The sequence below is a fragment of the Girardinichthys multiradiatus genome, chromosome 1, assembly GCF_021462225.1.
Source record: "Girardinichthys multiradiatus isolate DD_20200921_A chromosome 1, DD_fGirMul_XY1, whole genome shotgun sequence".
Classification (NCBI taxonomy): domain Eukaryota; kingdom Metazoa; phylum Chordata; class Actinopteri; order Cyprinodontiformes; family Goodeidae; genus Girardinichthys; species Girardinichthys multiradiatus.
In genome coordinates, this window is record NC_061794.1 from 31,069,403 (window position 1) to 31,085,777 (window position 16,375).

General features: G+C 37.8%; 1 protein-coding gene across 3 annotated transcripts in view; it reads left to right on the top strand.

Annotated features, from left to right (window-relative positions):
- Nucleotides 1-15,132, top strand: part of LOC124872272 (metabotropic glutamate receptor 7-like) — a 143,719-nt gene extending 128,587 nt beyond the window's left edge. For 2 of the 3 annotated variants that reach the window (XM_047372058.1, XM_047372077.1), the window contains exons 9-10: nt 3,085-3,337; nt 6,005-6,180. In XM_047372058.1, the coding sequence (XP_047228014.1) occupies nt 3,085-3,337; nt 6,005-6,165 (414 nt within the window). In that variant the 3' untranslated portion in view covers nt 6,166-6,180. Of the gene's footprint in view, nt 1-3,084; nt 3,338-6,004; nt 6,181-14,000 lie in introns of those variants that run through there. The other variant, XM_047372067.1, reaches the window with a different exon arrangement.
- Nucleotides 15,133-16,375: the final 1,243 nt, after the last annotated feature.

Consider the following 16,375-nt stretch of genomic DNA (forward strand, 5'->3'; position numbering starts at 1 on the left):
GGGGAAGCATCTCACGGTTCTGGTGGGGATGATGTTATCCACACAGAAGTTTATATAGTCGGTTACACACTCAGTCATGGCATTGATGTCCTCTCCATGTGGCTGGCACAGTGCGTCCCAGTATGTAGCCTCAAAGCAACCTTGCAGAGCTTCTTCAGCTTCCTGTAACCATTTTCTCACAGTCCTCTTTATTACAGGTTGTCTCTGAACAAGGGGCTTATATTTCGAGCAGAGAAAAACAAGATTGTGATCTGATTTGCCTAGAGGAGGTCTTGCTGTAGAGATGTATGAGTCCTTGACATTTGCATAAAACAAATCCAATGTTTTGTTTTCTCTGGTAGAGCAGCTAAATAACTTTTCTGATATTTCTGGTATGAAATTATCTCATAAATTAAATTGTGTAATAAAGAGGAATGACAAAGATAAGAAGTATTAAACAAATAAAAAAACACAAAAGGACACAATAAGCCAAGAAAATGTTTGAGATCTCAGAAAGAAAGCATTCCTGCAGCTGACAAATTGTTGAAACGTTGGAAGTGTAGCAGAGAGTGAAGCATGGTTAAAATCACCAGAAATTGCCACAAAAGCATTGGGGTTTTGTGTCTGTAGCTTAGCAACAACTGAGCTGATGGCATCACATGCAGTGTCAGCAACAGCAGAAGGTGGAACGTAAACTGTTGCCAAAATAACACTGGTGAACTCTCTGGGTAAATAATGTGGACGAAAACTTACTGACAACAGTACAATATCTGGACTGCAGAGATGACACTTCACAGTTACATGTCCTGGATGACACCATCTGTTGTTCACAAGTACTGCCAGTCCACCTCCTTTACATTTGCCGCTCCTCTTTAAATCTCTGTCTGCTCGTATGGTTAAAAAGCCCGGCAGAGAGACGCTGGAGACGGGGATATGATCCTGCAGCCATGTCTCAGTAAAACACATAATACTGCATGCCCTTTACTCTGGCTGGGTCCTTTGTAGGGCTTGGAGTTCATCCAACTTGTTTCCCAACGATCTCACATTGCCCATCAAAATCGACGGAAGAGATGGTTTGAACTTCCTCTCTTCTCTTAGCTCCTGCTCTGCATGCACGGCGTCTCCTTTTCAACTCATCAGGGATTTGGGGTTGTAGCTGAAGTATTATTTGAGCTTTTGAGATATTAATCAGCTGCTCCCGGTTGTAAGAAACAACCCCGTTGCCGTGGCAATGCGTCATAACAAATGTCCAAAAATAGAAAGTATTAAGAAAAATCCTCCAAGCTGCACAGCATCCGACACTGGAGTGGACAGTCATCCAAAAAAAAATCAACTGTATCCACCACAAGAGGAATAGTTCCCAAAAAAGAATAAATCAGAATCAAAATCATTTTATTGTTCTGCATAAGAATGTTCATTAAATTGCAACCAGCAGCAGAAGCGGCATAGGTGTGAAAGGAGTGATAGGAGTGAAATACAACATAGAAAAAGGAAAGGAACGTGCATCATGTCAGGAATGGATAGTGTGGTCCATCACTCAAGTGAAAAGGAAACAGACTGATAGAACAGAGGTCATGTAAGGGTATTTTTGACAGTCATGGCAATGCTCCTGCTATTGTCTTTTAAAGTCTTCTCAGTCGTGAGTGAGTAGCTGCAGGTCAGGCTTTAATAAAGGCTTCTGCATCACTACTGAATGCCTCACTGCTCCCATGCCACAGACAAATAATAACCATGACAGGGTATAAAAAACGGAAGTTTATAACACGTATTACATTTTTTATGTCATCAAAATATTTCCTTATTTACAGGTACAGGTCAATAACTAAGAATATCATACAAAAGGTAATTTATTTAAGTAATTTAATTTAAAGATTAAACTCATTATATAGATTCATTACACTCAAAGTAATACATGTTAAGTGTTGATCTCTATTTAGTTTTATAAGTATGGCTTTCAGCTAATAAAAAACCTTAAATTCAGTTTATCAGAAAATTATAAAATTATGTATGACCAATAAAAATAAGGATTTTAAATGTTATGGCCTTTACAATCATGGGGAAGACTGCTTTATTTGACAGTTGTCTCACAGACTGTCATTGAAACCTTTCACAGGGAGGTTAACCAGCATATGGTCATTGCTAAAGAAGCTGGCTACTCACACAGTGTTGTATCCAAGCATGGAAAGAAAGAGAGTAAAATAAAAGAAAAGGGAAAAAGGATAAAGGTGCACAAGTGTACAGTGATAAATAAAATCTTGCAGGGTTAAACCCCGTTGAAGAGTTTGGTACACAAGGTGTAGACAAAAGAGGTGTAGGGAATCTACATAGTAAATCCTTTCATTGTCTATACTTGCTAGTCCGTGGAGGGTCGCAGGGGAGCTGGTGAATATCTCAAGCTGTCATTGAGCAAGAGGCGGAGCACACCCTAAACAGGTCGCCAGGCCGTCACAGAGCAACACAAAGACACACAGGACAGACAACTAAACACACACTCAATAACTAAATGCTATTTAGAGAGACCAATTAACCTAAACGTCATGTTTTTGGAATGTGGGAGTATATTGTATTAACCCGTAGAAAGCCCAGGAAATTACAGGGAGAGAACTCCGTGCAAACTCCATGCAGAAGGACCCCAGGTGACGATCCAAACCTAGAACCTTCTTGCTGCAGGGCAACAGTGCTACCAACTCTGCCACTGTGTAGCCTTACATAATATATATGTTACATTATTTGAATTGAGTGACTGAAATAGATTAGTTTTTGAATATATTCTCATTTGTTGAGACTAACTTGTATAGTTCAGAAAGAAACATAATCACGACCCACTGCTGGGCTCCTGTACAGATTCTTGCAACACTGTACCTTTTCCATGCTCACATTTTGTGAAGGATTGAATACTGTTTTTTAAAATGTGTCTCATCAAGGTACTCAGCAGTGCAGATTTGCAGTAATCATTGAGGTTTTGTTTTGATCTTCTTTTTAACAAAGGTTTAAATGTGACACATCTATCTACCTCAAAAAACACCTAATCAAATGTTACACACTTCACTAAAGAGTACCAGATATTTTTTTATGTATGTTGCTCTTGTCTGTTGTTCCTTCCAGCTGTACATTCAGACAACCACCCTGACTGTCTCCATGAACCTCAGTGCCTCAGTCGCACTGGGCATGCTCTACATGCCCAAGGTGTACATTATTATCTTCCACCCTGAGCTGAACGTGCAGAAGAGGAAGCGTAGCTTCAAGGCTGTAGTCACCGCTGCCACAATGTCATCCCGTCTGTCCCAGAAACCCAGTGAGCGGCCCAACGGCGAGGCTAAGACTGAGCTGTGTGAGAACCCTGCTGCTGACCCAATGAGTGAGTACACACCATAAAGGTCACCTTATAAAGCCTTAAAGAGACACAGGTTTGCACCACTGTGGTATCTTTAGGTTATATTTATCTTACCTTTACAAAAATATTTCTTTTTTTCTAATTTGTTTTATACTTCAGCTTAATAAAAAGATTATAACTGGTGATTAATAGTCCGATATTATTAGGGAAATGCCATTACCACTAAAGCAATAACAGACATTAATGAATGAACACCTATGTGCATCAAGGCAACATATTCAGAGTAAAATCCATGCCATGCAAAAATAAAGTTCTTACAGTGCTATTTTGCATGAGGTACCCTAAGCATTTTATCTTGAGATATTATAACAATATACATTTAGTTCCTGCAGTATTACATTAAAACAAAAGAAAGTTTATTTTCAGTTAGTTAGGTGAACTATATTTAGCTACATAACTCTTTAATTACCACTTGAAAAACACCTGAACTCCTATGTTTGTAAGCAGCAACTAAACTGGATTCATTTTCTGCTTTAATATAGTTCCAAACCAATGTTAGCAAAACTGGTTGGAGAGTTCCACCACATATCTGACAGATTTTATTGCTTTTGTGGTGCTACTGGCGTAAATCCTAGGGTAATACTTGAGGACTGTCAGCTACTCAGTTAGAGATCATTCAAGAATGTTGTGATGGACACTCCGAGCCAATTCTTGGAATGTGAACATACATGCTGAGAGCATATCTGCTAGTGTAAACAATCTCTCCTGTTTCCTGAAGAACTAATTTAAGTATTAGGGGATAATATGATAATGCTTATAGGCAATAAATAGAACTATGAATTGGTAAGGGGGTGAACTGACCCTATTAATTAACAATAAGTTGTACATGGCTAAAAGTTGTGTTATCCTGTAAATTTGGCTAAAATACCCTTATTCACTGTTAAAAAAACTGACTAGTACCAAAAATCATTCTCAACCTATTCATATTAGATTAGTAGTCATAAAGGACAGAGGTTAGGTGTATGATTTAAATACCACCACCGTGATGGCCCCTCGTTGATTTCTCTGCATAAAACTGAAATTTCAACAAATAACTTAAGATATGCAGACGTCCCTCACTATGGATCAGCTGTTTAAGTCAGCAGTCAGGATGTGTGGCTCATACATTTTTGGCAGCCCCCCCTTTAAAACAGTACAAACAAATCGCAGATCAACAAGAGAAGTGAACCATATAGTGTCTGCATTTACCAGGTGAAGTCTTAATTGTAGTCAGAAGAATTAATAAATGCCCACATAAGCCTAGCTTTTAATTTCAAATAAATAAATTATAATGCCAACAATGGATCCTTTTTAATGGTAATAAAGTCTTACTAAGTACTTACTAAGTCTCAGTAAGTACTACCTAAAATAGATATTGTGCTTTTTTTATATAAATCCGTTTACATTACATTTTTACAAACCAGGTCATATAATCTATGTAGTTTGGCATCACCTCCCCTTATTTCAGTTGCAGCTTCTTTTTTGTCAAGACTGAGGTAATGAAGGCTGAGATATCAGGAAATGATTCAAACCACAAAGTTCAGATCTGAGTTGCAGATGTGCCTTAGTGTTTTGTCCCTTAAATTCTCTCAGATCTTTCCCATCATTTATTTTCTTTTCTAGAAAACCCATTCCCCTGATTTAATTTCAGTTACATGGCGTATCCTCTGCAGAGGGCCAAGTTATCTTGTATCCTGATAAATGGCAAGACCTTTTGCCCAAGTTCATGGCAGTGAGCGTGGGAGACGATGAGGGCCTTGCTCTGAGGAGGATTAAAAAAAAAATAGGAGTCTGTCGCTGAAAACTGAGGCAGATAATCTGTCTCTGTTGCTGTGTGTTACTCATGCCAGCCTTCATCTGAAACATTAAGCATGATCCTATTAACAAAGATAATGCTGGGTATTAGCAGGTGAGCAAGGCAGCCTACATTTTTCCACATTTGGATGATACAGCATATGTTTTGGATGAGAAACAGAAAAACTAGAAAGAGTTTCAAAGAAAACTAAAAAAGCTGAATTTCAGATGCATTTTGCAGAGGAAGCTGTTTGCTCATCTTTAACCGTCAGAGACGGAGACACAGAAGATTGACAGCCCATGCGAAACTCACATCATGACTTTCAAGGCCACCCTTTCCCTCGGTGCCTTTAATCACGTCGAACAATCATGGCATCCACAGGTGCACCATTCCCTTACCCCCTCTTTGAATTATGCCTCTAAGGTAACAGATTTTCCAGGGAACTTCTCCAAACAGTTGTCACACTCATCTGTTAAGAGCACAACATGCTCGGTTGTGTGTGTGTGCAACTGCAAGCGTGCATGGCTGTGCATGAAGCAGAATGTGTGAGGTGTACACATGTAATTTAGGGAGACGGGCGAGTGTATCAGGGGAGGACAAACATATCCCTGCCTTTCGCACATGTGGCTCATTTACTAGAAACAAACTCTGAATCAAAGATAAAATCATAACATCCCTAGCAGTAGCACATACAAAGTCCCCAAACAGGACAAGTAACCTCTGGAGGGAAGTCCCAAAAGTGCACAATGTCATCTGTTTTGTGTGTCTCTCACTTTCTGTCTCTGCTGCATGAATATTTCCTCACCTCGTCCCTCTAGCCCAAGTGTTCTCTCCTCCTTTTCGCCCTTCTTTTTTAGCAACAGTGGAAGTGACATTTATTAATGGCGAATTTATGTGCATGACCGCCCTGAAACCTGAACTGTGCCTCGACAATCCCGGGAGACTGTCCGTCAATTTCTGTAACCGTCAGAGCACCAACCGCCTCCCTTTCAGGCCCCATCAACCCTGCACGAGATGACTCCGAGTGATTTACAGGTTTTAGAGCAATAGCAATTCTGAAGATTTACATTAGTATTGATAAGGTGTAATATCTTTATGATTACAGCTCTCAGACAGGAGCATTTGCTATGTAATTCTGTTGAATTGATTCAGTGTCAAGGATAATTTTTCCCAATGGGCACGTGTGTGTGTGTGTGTGTGTGTGTGTGTGTGTGTGTATGAACGCCTTAATTCTTTTTAGATTGAATTTATTTTCTCAACAATAAAGAATTCTGTAATAAAACTGTGTAACAAAAGCCAAACCATACATAATAGAAGGTGTATGGAGAGAGAACATAATAAAGTCTCAATGTGAAAAATTAAAAGGATAGTAAAGAAAAATTAATCAGTCCGGGAGCTGTAAACACAGACCAACGATCTTGCTGAAGAGTCTTAATGGTAACCAGCAAGAGCCTGTTGTGCACTTAGTAATGTTTTATTCATCATACTTGCGGGCAGAGACCACAAAATCCAGCTGTAAAGAAATGGTGCGACTTTAATTGTACAGCCCATGGGAGCTGGTTGCCATAGCGACATTTACACAGTAGAATAAAAATTAAGAGTAACGTGTGTGAAAGACGTTTACATACTGATCGTCCCCACCACAGACTTTTTATTGAACCAGCACAAGCATACAGAAAAGTATGTAGCTTTTCCACCTTGTGTCACATGACTAACAAAAATGTAAATGTATTTTACTGAGATTTTATATGATGAACCAACAGAGTAAAGCATAATTGTTTTGCGGAAAAAAGTGATACATGCCATTTTATGTTTACAAAGGAAAATCTGGAAGTGGGTTGTGCATTTGAATGTAAGCCCCAATTATTATGATACACTGGAAAACAATTGAGCACAATAGAGAACTTAATCTCAATATAAATCTAGCTGTTCTGTGAAGGCCGCTGAGATTTGTTTGAGAACATGAACAAAAAACCACATGAACACCAAGGAACTCAGCAGGCAGGTCAGGCAGAAGGTTGTGGATAAGTTTTAAGTAGGGTTAGACCAAAAAACAAACCTGGCAAGACATGGGCTTGTCTGAAGTAACATGCCAGGCAAGAAGGGCATTAATCAGAGAAGCAATGGAGGAACTACACACAGCCCCAGCTCAGTTGGGCAAATCTGTTGACACAACAACAATTCAAATTTTAACTTCACAAATCTGGCTTTATGAACAATGGCAAGAAGAAAACCATGGTTAAAAGAAAACCATAGTATGTCCCATTTGCAGTTTGACACAACCTATGAAGGGGACACAGCAAGCGTAAAAGAAAGTGCTACATTCACATGAGACCAAAACTGAACCTGTTGGCCTACATGCACAAAAAGCTGTGTAGAGAACTAAAACTAAAACCATACAACCCCCTAAAAACATTATCCACACAATGAAACATGGTGGTGACTGCATCATGCTGTGGAGTACTTTTCTTTAGCAGGGACAAGAAGGTTGGTCAGAGTTGATGTAAAGATGGCTGGAGCGAAATACAGGCCAGTCCTGGAAGCAAACCTGTTTAAGGCTGTAAAACAGTTGACACTAGGATGAAGGTTCACCTTCCAGCAGGACAACAACCAAAAACATACAGCCTGAGCTATGGAATGGCTTAGATCAAAGCATATTTATGTGTTAGAATGGCCCAGTCAAAGTCCAGACCTATAACCAAATTATATTCTGTGGCAAAATCTTGGATGCTCACCACCACTCACCATCTAGTCTGATGGAGTTTAAAACTTTTAGTCTCCAGATGTAAAAAGCTGTTAGAGACATACACCAACAAAGTACTGGGTTGAATGCAACTGCACGCCACACCTTTCCGATTTCTATCTGTAGAATGTTTTTAAAACCAGTTGTCCTTTTCCAACTACTTCAGAATTATAGGCTAATTTGTGTTGATCTTCCACAATGAATGTATTGAAGTTTGATGTTCCATCACAAACCTGAAAACTTTTAAAGATTCTTCATATATCTGTAGGGCACTGTGTCTTTGTACTGTTGGCCTGCCGACTGCAGTCACATCCAGTTTCCTCACCTGAATTATAACTTCTACACCAGTTTCTTTCTCAACCTTCAGTCTGGGAACCTGCCTCCACATCCCGTTCCCAACGCACATACTCAAACATCTTTACGATGCAGCAACTAAAGAATAATTCTCTGATTTATAATTTATTTATTTTAAATATTTTTGAGGTGACATTGCCTTTTATGAAATCTAAAAGCAACCCTCATTTTTCATGTCTATTTCCAGCAGTTAGATGTCAGTATGTTCTATAGCAACTGGTTACAGGCTTTTGCTTTTATTCTGTCAAGCAGCTGAAGACTTCTACATGTACATGTGCTGTAAAAAAGACTAAGCTCAAGCTCTATGTTTGATCACTTTGAGTACAACTTCTCCTCATCTGACAGTTAAAAACCTTTTGTTGTCAACCTTCTAGAAGTTTTTCTTCGATAATAAATCAGCTTGAAGACAGGCAAGTTTACCACTCCTGAAGTATCTTATCTTCTCTGAATAAATGTAAAAGAATGATACTACATGTAAATGTGATTGTTGCCAATTGATTTATTTGTGCAACAGATTTCAAATAATGTTTAAAAAAACCTAAATTTGCTTGTTGGTTCTCTATGTATGTCCTCAGAGAAAGCTGCTTTAGACAAAAATGCACAAAATTACTCTACTTTCTATTTGGAATACTTTTAAATGCAAAAACAGAATAACTTGTAAAAGACAGCTCTATCTGCTTTAGCATTGCAAAATATTAAAGTTTTCACTAGACTTTTGGTAAACCCGTATTATATAATTATATTATAATTTCACTTTGGGATTAAGAAAGTATTTTTGAATTAAAATTATATTTTAATTGTAGAGATACACCAATGAGAATTTCTCTGTCATTTTCAGATTCAAGTTTTGACATTCCAATGCCAATTTTAGTTAATTCCAGTATGTATTTAAGAACTACAGTCTAAGATGATAAGCATCCAAACACAAATAATTCAAATGGTTGAAAGTCATACAAACACAGGTTACTATAACAGAAACGTGGCTTGTCTACTTTGATGCTGGAGACAGTCTTGATTGTGCAGTGCTAAGCAAGTGCTTGATTACCATCGGTTTTTAATATATTAAAATCTAGGGTTCATTGTGTATTGTTTTAAAGCTTACTGGACTTCTAAACTAAACAATGTCAGACAGTTAAGTCTCAGTAAAATAATTGTCTCTCATAGAAGGAGCTTTTCATACTGTATAAACAAGATGCAATAACTACAAGCGAAAAAACATATGCTTTAAAAAACTAGCTGACAAACTACAGGAAGGAGAGTTTGTTTTAACCAAACTGCATTAGCAGTCTGGCAAAGCCATTCTGGCAAAGCCATTCAAAGTGATCAAGAAAAAGAGGGCTCTTAAAGGTGAAAGGTTAAATTCGTGCTGTGTTTGCGCTACATCCTTAAACTCAAGGGTGGGAAGATAAGAAAGTTGTGTTATTCCAGTGGCAATCTGACTTTTTATTCCTGTTGAAGCTCAGTGTGTCAACTGCTTTTTTTTGTCTTGAAGATCTTCCCTAAGCTATTTTTTTCATGACAAAACAAATATAAATGAACTGGAACAAATAAAGTAAAAACATTTCAAAAATTTTGATGAGTTTGGACAAAGATAGACATGTCAAATACATTTTTTTATCGCATTTTGAGCAGGATGGGGAAAACAGTCATCCTTACCATATATGGAAAAATTACTTGTGGGAGAAAAACCCCTGCTTTGCTAGAATAGTTTAATTTATGTTTTTGGTTTGCTTGCTTGTTTCAATTTTTGGAAATTTGGCAAAAACAGTCCTGCTGAGTTTTGTGGGGGCTATAAAAATACTGTGAATATATACAGACCAATGAGTATCTGTCACAACTCCTGGTGCTGAAACAGCACCCTTTGCTTCCAGTGCCGATTCTGCTTTTAGCTAAGAGAAGCTCCACAAATCCATGTTACGCAGACAAACACGCTGTGAGCACACAATATCTGCAGGTTATAAAATTCCACCATGTTATCCTCATGATGAACATTAGATAGGAAGGGGGTTACTTAACACGGAGTCGCATTAGCAAGAAAAAAGCTGTGTAGTTGTTCTGTGCCCTTAACTACCCTGACTAATAGCTATGTTATCCAGTAAATTTGTTTACAATGGCTTTAATTAGTCATATTTTAACAAATGATGAAGGAAACTAATCATTCTTAGCCTATTCCTGTTAGATTTGTAATCATAAAGGACAGAGTTTAGGAGCATGCTTTTAATGCCACAGTTGCTGCTGAAGAACCTATGTTGTTTGTTACATAATGCGTTGGTACAATATTATCAATAAAATAATAATGAAGCACCAAAACACAAAGAATCCAAAGAAAATTGATTTCTCTGCTATACACCTATAAACTGCTAATCTCATCTCACATAATAGCTAAAATTACAACAAATGACACATCATACCAGTCTGGGTCAACCAGGATGTTCAATCAGCTCAATGTCCCCATTGTTGTGGCGACGGTGGCTCAGGTAGGGGTTCATCCTGTAATCAGTCAGTTGCCAGTTCAAACCCCCTTTCAGTCATTGTGTTCTTGGAGAAGACACTTCATCCGCCTTTCCTGATGATGGTGGTCAGTGAGCCCGGTGGCGCTGATTGTATGGCAACCTCACTTCTGTCAGTCTACCTAGGGCAGCTGTGGCTACGATGTAGCCTACCATTGTCAGTGTGTGAATAGATGCATTTTTTGTAGTGTAAAGCTAATTTGGAGTCCTCAGACTTGATAAAGCGTTATACAAGTGCACGCTATTTACCATTTACATATACCAAAGCACCCCCCTTTTCTGGAACTTTCAAAATAAATCGCATTAACCTACTTCCTGCACCGCCAGGAAAAGGGTAATGGTGGACTCCCCGTGACGTCACTGTTTTGAATAAAACCGCGCTTTCGCAAAGCTTCTGTCTCTTCCACACTGGTGATGACCGGGACAGAAGGGACACAGCACGCTAATGTCTCTATGCAGGCAAACAGACATAACTATTCAAACTGGATCCAAGAGTGTCATAAGATCACGCGGTCATATCCACTTAGTTAAGAACGAATTAATTGCTGTTTGTGTATCCGGTACTCATTTATGAAAGGCGTTATTTAAGGTACAAGCGTTGCTTGACTTTCTCTCTGAGATCTACAGAAGCAAACTGTTTCCAGAGACTTCCCAGCAGGAACAGGACGCATCACCGTGGTTACAGCAGTAACTGTGCAGTTTGGTCAGCGGACAGAGCGAGTCGCCCACCGAACAGCTACGGAGGTTAGCTGAAGCTAATCTTTTGTTCAAAGAGCTTTCTTCAAACTATGTCGTCATCCAGACAACTTTTCCTCAGCATGGTTCACATACGAGGTTAGGTTTGGGTAGAGAGAGATAAAAGTAATTTTGGATGAAATAATGTACACATTTAAAATTTTTATGAAGTTTGGTATTGTTTGTGTGAAACTCAGCTATCGTAGTGCTAGCAAGCTATCTGCTCAGCATGTGCTCACTTTTGTGTTCTGTGTTTGTGTATTTTTAAAGTTAAGAAAAACTTTACTTGAAGGGTGATTTTAAACACAGAAGATCGATCATAACGCGAGTCCACGCTTATGCATTTTAACCCTTTTATTAATGGTATTTTAAAGGTATGTGTTTGATTCGGATGATAAGCTATCAGCTTCTTTTCTTCTTCAACTGCTAACAGCTAAGAACACGTGCTTGCCTACTAAAGATCATCTACCCAAAAAGGTTGTTGGTTTTCATTCCAGTGAAATAATATTTCCCTAAACATTATTTTACTAAACTTGATAACTAAGTAAACACCATTAAGCCCCATTTCTCCAGAAAATTTGGTTATTTTTCAAAATATTTCTTTAAACATTTTACTATTTCCTTTATAATATTTCTTTAAATATTATTTTAATAAATAAAGGCAGCTAATTAAACACCGTTGAAGGTTGGTGTCATTCAGCAGATCATTCTTAAAACATTATTTTATTAAAATAATATTTTAGGCGCGGCGCTGATGGTGTATGGGTTAAGCACGCGACCATATACAGAGGTTACAGTCCTTGTTGCAGCCGTCCCAGGTTCGAGTCCCGGATCCGATGATATTTGCCGAATGTCTCCCCTCTCTCTACCCCTCTTTCCTGTCTACATACTGTAAAAAATAAATAAATAAATAAAGGCCACTAGTGCCGAAAAAATATCTTTAAAAAAATAATATTTTATCTGATTTTGCATTGTGAATGGTTGTCAACTTTACTTCGTTTCCAGATTCTTCAAGATAATGCTTGGTTCTCAAACATAAACATTGCCTGGTAATGTTGCATCACTCTTTTGGTCATGGTTTTCAATCATCTTTAATCAACTTGTTTATATTGTACATAGCCCATTAGTCTTTCTTATTCTTTAATTCTGCTTGGTAGTTTAGTTGGATTGTTTTAGCATAGTAAAGAGTTTGTTGATTGAAATATGTTTGACTTTGAGTTGACTTATTTTTGTTAATAAATTCTTGTATTTTAAGAAATTGTGTGAATTCATTCCATATATGTGCAGAGTTTTGCTGTTCAATAATGAGCTTGGCTCAACCCTTTTGACTTTGTCCTAATACCAACACCTTATTGGGCTGGTATTCACAGGACAACCCTTAACAGACCGAAATATTATTTGATAAAATATTAAAATATTAATATTAAATACTAAACAATATATTCATATTCATAATCACAACACATGTTTACTAGGGTTTCTTTCCCTCACTATGCTGCCTATGTTTGACTATTTCCTTATCTTGACATACTTTTGTTCTTTTTAAACCAGGGCACAATCTGTCTAATTAGGTTCAAAATTCACTTTCTAGACCAAAATTGTTTAAAATGTTGAATAAAAGTGTATAGTGGTGAGATAAGGCCTTTTAATTAAGATAAAAAAAACAAACCAGCAGTTTTAAATATGGTGCTCACAAAATTTTGAATAATTATTGTTCTCCATAAGCCTGCCTCAGGCTTCTTATAAAAGGAGTTCTTTACTCCAGCCAAGCTCAGAGTTTGAGAAAAGATAGCACAGGTTTTCAATGCTAAAGTCAGTGCTTGCTGCACCAGAACCACAAAGAACTGCTGCTGAGCAAGCAGCAACCAGTTTATCTGTGGAACTGGTTTGGTGTAACAACCTGCAGTTTGCAAAATGCTGTTGTACAGCATCAAAGGGGACCTAAATATTAACCCATAGTAGAAACAAATCATAACCTTAGACTTAACTTTTACAGAGGACATATTTTTAAAAAGGTCACTATGAGTCTGAATGACCTAAAACGATAAAACAACACATGCTTCCACTTTCAAGGGTTGAAACTCAAATTGGTTCTCATTATGAAAGCTGTGCAGTAGGACACACAAGCACAAACGGCATCTGGGCGCTCAGCCATGTTCTCATACGTTTCCATGGTAATCGAGACTGGGATCACATTGCATGCCCTAGCATTTGTTTGGAGCCCACTTTAGCGGTGTTTGTGATTTCTATCACTAGTTAACATCTGAAAATAAAAGCTGAAATAAAAGCTGAAGCTTTCCATGCAGGATGTGCAAGCTGAAATGATATGCTAGTTCAGAAAATATTGCCTCTGATTGCACACAGCTGGTGATAAGAATTCACAGCACAGCAGAAAGAGTGTGCCAAAGTGAATGATGTATATTTACTATTGCCATTGCGGTCTTTTCTGCTTTTTCTTTTGTGTGGGAACAGCTCAAGGTAAATCTGTTTTTTATGTTCTTCCTTTCACAGGTCAAGCAACAAAGAAAACATATGTGAGTTACAACAACCTCAGGATCTGATCTGCTTAGAAACAAACACTTTCTCCTTTGTTTGTGATGATAAAAAAGCAAAGGAAGCTGTAGGATCTGAGAAAGAAACAAAGAAAGAAAGAAAGACAAAGAGTGCAGGCATCCCAGCACCACCTGCAGTACCTATGCACTCCAGGACAGTGGATAGCATCCAACCTTCATTCAGACATGATGCATGAGTCCTAACAGATACGAACAGAGCTCTGGGCCTGTGTGACTGGATCAGCCCGTCAGAACCAAACCACAGGTTGTAAACTTGTGACGTGGCCCTCTTCTTTTTGTTTGACGTGGAACAAGCTGCCTGTTGGAAAAGGGGGTCACTGTGAATGAGGATAAACACAAAAATACGTACCGTCGATCTGCTTCAAGAAATTTTCTTTTGAAACGTCATTAAAGCCATATTCTCTTGGGGTGTCCATTATCTGATTTATGTTTTGTATTGTTTAAGTGATTTTCTTCTGTGCCTCTTTTTCTCTTGGAGTTGATTTAATTACCTTGAATAGCGAGCTCTGCCACACACAGCATTTTGTTTCCACAACTTCAACTCAACTCAGTCCCAGATGATTTTTTCCGAGTGATGGGCATTGTGAGTATATATTTTTTGTAAATATTTGAGAGTATTTTCATGTTTGAAGAACACAGAAATAGATATCCAGTCTTTGTTCAGTTGGATTTGGATGGTAACTAAAAGCACCACAAAGTGTCCACTTTGCATGTGCCAATGTATGTCTGTTCTATTTGATGTAAACTAAACAAAAACAAAAAAAAAGAAAAGAGAAATAAATTAAGAAAATGATGATGAGCTTTTGCATCCCTCTGCAGTTTTTTTAATCTTTACCAGATGTGAATTTCATTAGATCATGGAATATGGCTTTAAAGTGTAACTGGAAGCATGTTTGTTTCATTGTTTTATATAGTTTTGTACTGGGTTTAATTTACCTAATTAAAGTGTGGGAAACATTCACGTCGGAGCAATCAAGCAAGTGTGTTGTGATGTCTGTCAAATGATTAACATGTAATAAATTATTTTGTTATTGTTTATACAATTAAATTAAACAGCAGATCATAATCTTTTTTTTTTGCAAGTGCATTGAAGAGTCCCTCTGAATGTGCACAACTCTGTGTAACTATAAGTACAAGCAAAAGCTGTATTGTTCATTTCTGAAAGCTGATGGATATGCTATGTGCTACTTTTTGAGTTTCAGCTCACAGTGGGACATATTAGTGAGCTCACAGAGCAGAGACAAAACCTGATGAGAAAAGGTTCACCAGCAGAATCTTTTAACCATATTTTCTTCTTAGAGCCTTATTTGTCTTTATCAAAGTTGCTTCAGGTAAGTTTCACCACCAATCACCCACAGTGACTTGCAAACCCTTTAAAAATCTTTTTTACATTTTGTCATGTTACCGCCACAAACTTCAAAGTATTCTTTTGGAACATTATGTGATAGACCAGCCAATACAAATTTGTGAAATAGAAGGAAAGAAATTCTTGGTGTTCACAATGTTTTAAAAAAAAAAAAAAAAGTTTAGCGATCATCTTTGGTGCAATTACTGTAGGCAAGAAAGTTCAATTTACATCTCATAGAACCAGAGCATCATATTCTATGTGTTTTCTGTTTCTTCTATGACAAACTGCAAACACGTTTCCTTAAGGCTTTCTGTCAACATCACCAATATTAGTATCGACATATATTCTCCAACCTACAGCTCCTTCAAAGTTACAATAGGCCTCTTGGTTACTTCTCCAATAAAGCCTCTGCTTACCTGTCAGTTTGGGGGTATAACCATGTCTAGATGGGTTTTCAGTTTGTGCCATATGCCTTCCATTTTTCAACAGACTGATAGAACTGGCCTCTTTGAGATGTCCAAATTACTGGGATATAGTATATTTTAACCAATTCTAGTTAAACCTCACCACAACTTTATCTCTAACCTGTTCTGGGGCTTCATGGTGCAATTTGCTCACAGATGTTCTCTGAGGCCTTCACAGAACAGCTGGATTTATTCTGAGATTAAGTTACATACAAGTGGACTCTATTATTTACTAATTAGATGCCCCAATCAAATCCCAATAAAATACATGTATGTTTGTGATTGTAACTTGAATAAGTGTAAAAGGCAGAATGTGAAGTATGTTTGCCCCTTGTATTACCAAGCCATTACACACTAATCACCTTTTTCCCTGCATGTGCCTACAAGCATTATGTTAGTATTTTCAATATTGATTATTGTATGAAAACATGAACATGCCACAATTTAAAGATCTCATTTTTCTCAGCTTCTGTACATCCCCCTCGAGGCTGTTACACGGGT